The sequence below is a fragment of the Plectropomus leopardus genome, unplaced genomic scaffold, assembly GCF_008729295.1.
Source record: "Plectropomus leopardus isolate mb unplaced genomic scaffold, YSFRI_Pleo_2.0 unplaced_scaffold77671, whole genome shotgun sequence".
In the NCBI taxonomy this organism is placed as follows: Eukaryota; Metazoa; Chordata; class Actinopteri; order Perciformes; family Serranidae; genus Plectropomus; species Plectropomus leopardus.
In genome coordinates this window covers 1-834 of record NW_024685546.1, presented here as the reverse complement: position 1 = coordinate 834, position 834 = coordinate 1, and the positions used below count along the sequence as shown (strand labels likewise).

Below are 834 nucleotides of genomic sequence, written 5' to 3'. Positions count from 1 at the left end.
GCTTTGGGCAATGAGAGACATCCTTAAAAAGTACAGACCTCGGTCACTCTCAGAGTCCAAGGGCTTCATTGAAGACAGAATTGTTGTCTCTGAACTTCCAATGATATCTTTTGTGAGACTGGGTGAATGCTCCTTGTCCAAGTCAGAGATCCTCAATAAGCTGCTGAGCAATCCTCAGCAGTACCATGATACCTTTGTTCACAGAAACATGGAGTGTGGTGACAGTCCAAGGAAAATATCCAATGGACTGGCTGAGATTACTTGGTACCTTCCATGTGGGAACGAAAACATGGATATTTTCAGTGAGCCTGTAGCTGTGGCTAACCTTCGGGGGGACATTGCATCATTTGAAACACAATTTTCTTTTTTGTGTCAGACATCGGCAGCGGTTTTTGTGTTCTTTGACACTTTGGACTCTGAGTGCGAGCTGCTTACCAACCAACACCACAAGGCACAGATCTTCTTGGTGGGTAACAATCAAAGCAATCGCACCAGTAAAAATTGTCTAACAAAGGTAGCAACCAAGTTGCACTTAACTAAAAGCAACATCCTTTTGAAGACTAAGGAGATAAATGATGCTGACTTTGTCAAAAAATTGCGGAAAAATGTCTGCAATGTAGTTGAGAACACAAAGATGAAAATGAGAATTGAGCAGATGGCTGATGTTGCCCATGAGCTGGGAATCTGGGTTGATGAAGACTCTGCAGATTGCCAGACTGCTAAGAAAAATGCAGATGCCATCACTGCAGAAATTCAAGACATCCTTAAATACAAGGACACTCAGCTACCCCTGCAAGGTGAAATATGGAAAGAACTGACTCGCTTAGAGAAAGA

General features: G+C 42.8%; 1 protein-coding gene across 1 annotated transcript; it reads left to right on the top strand.

Annotated features, from left to right (window-relative positions):
* Positions 1–10: 10 nt before the first annotated feature.
* LOC121940167 (up-regulator of cell proliferation-like) lies at positions 11–797 on the top strand (the record flags this gene model as incomplete). The annotated part of the gene is made up of 1 exon (XM_042483002.1): positions 11–797. A coding segment is annotated over exon 1 (787 nt), but the record flags the coding sequence as incomplete, so codon positions are not given.
* Between the last annotated feature and the right edge of the window lie 37 nt (positions 798–834).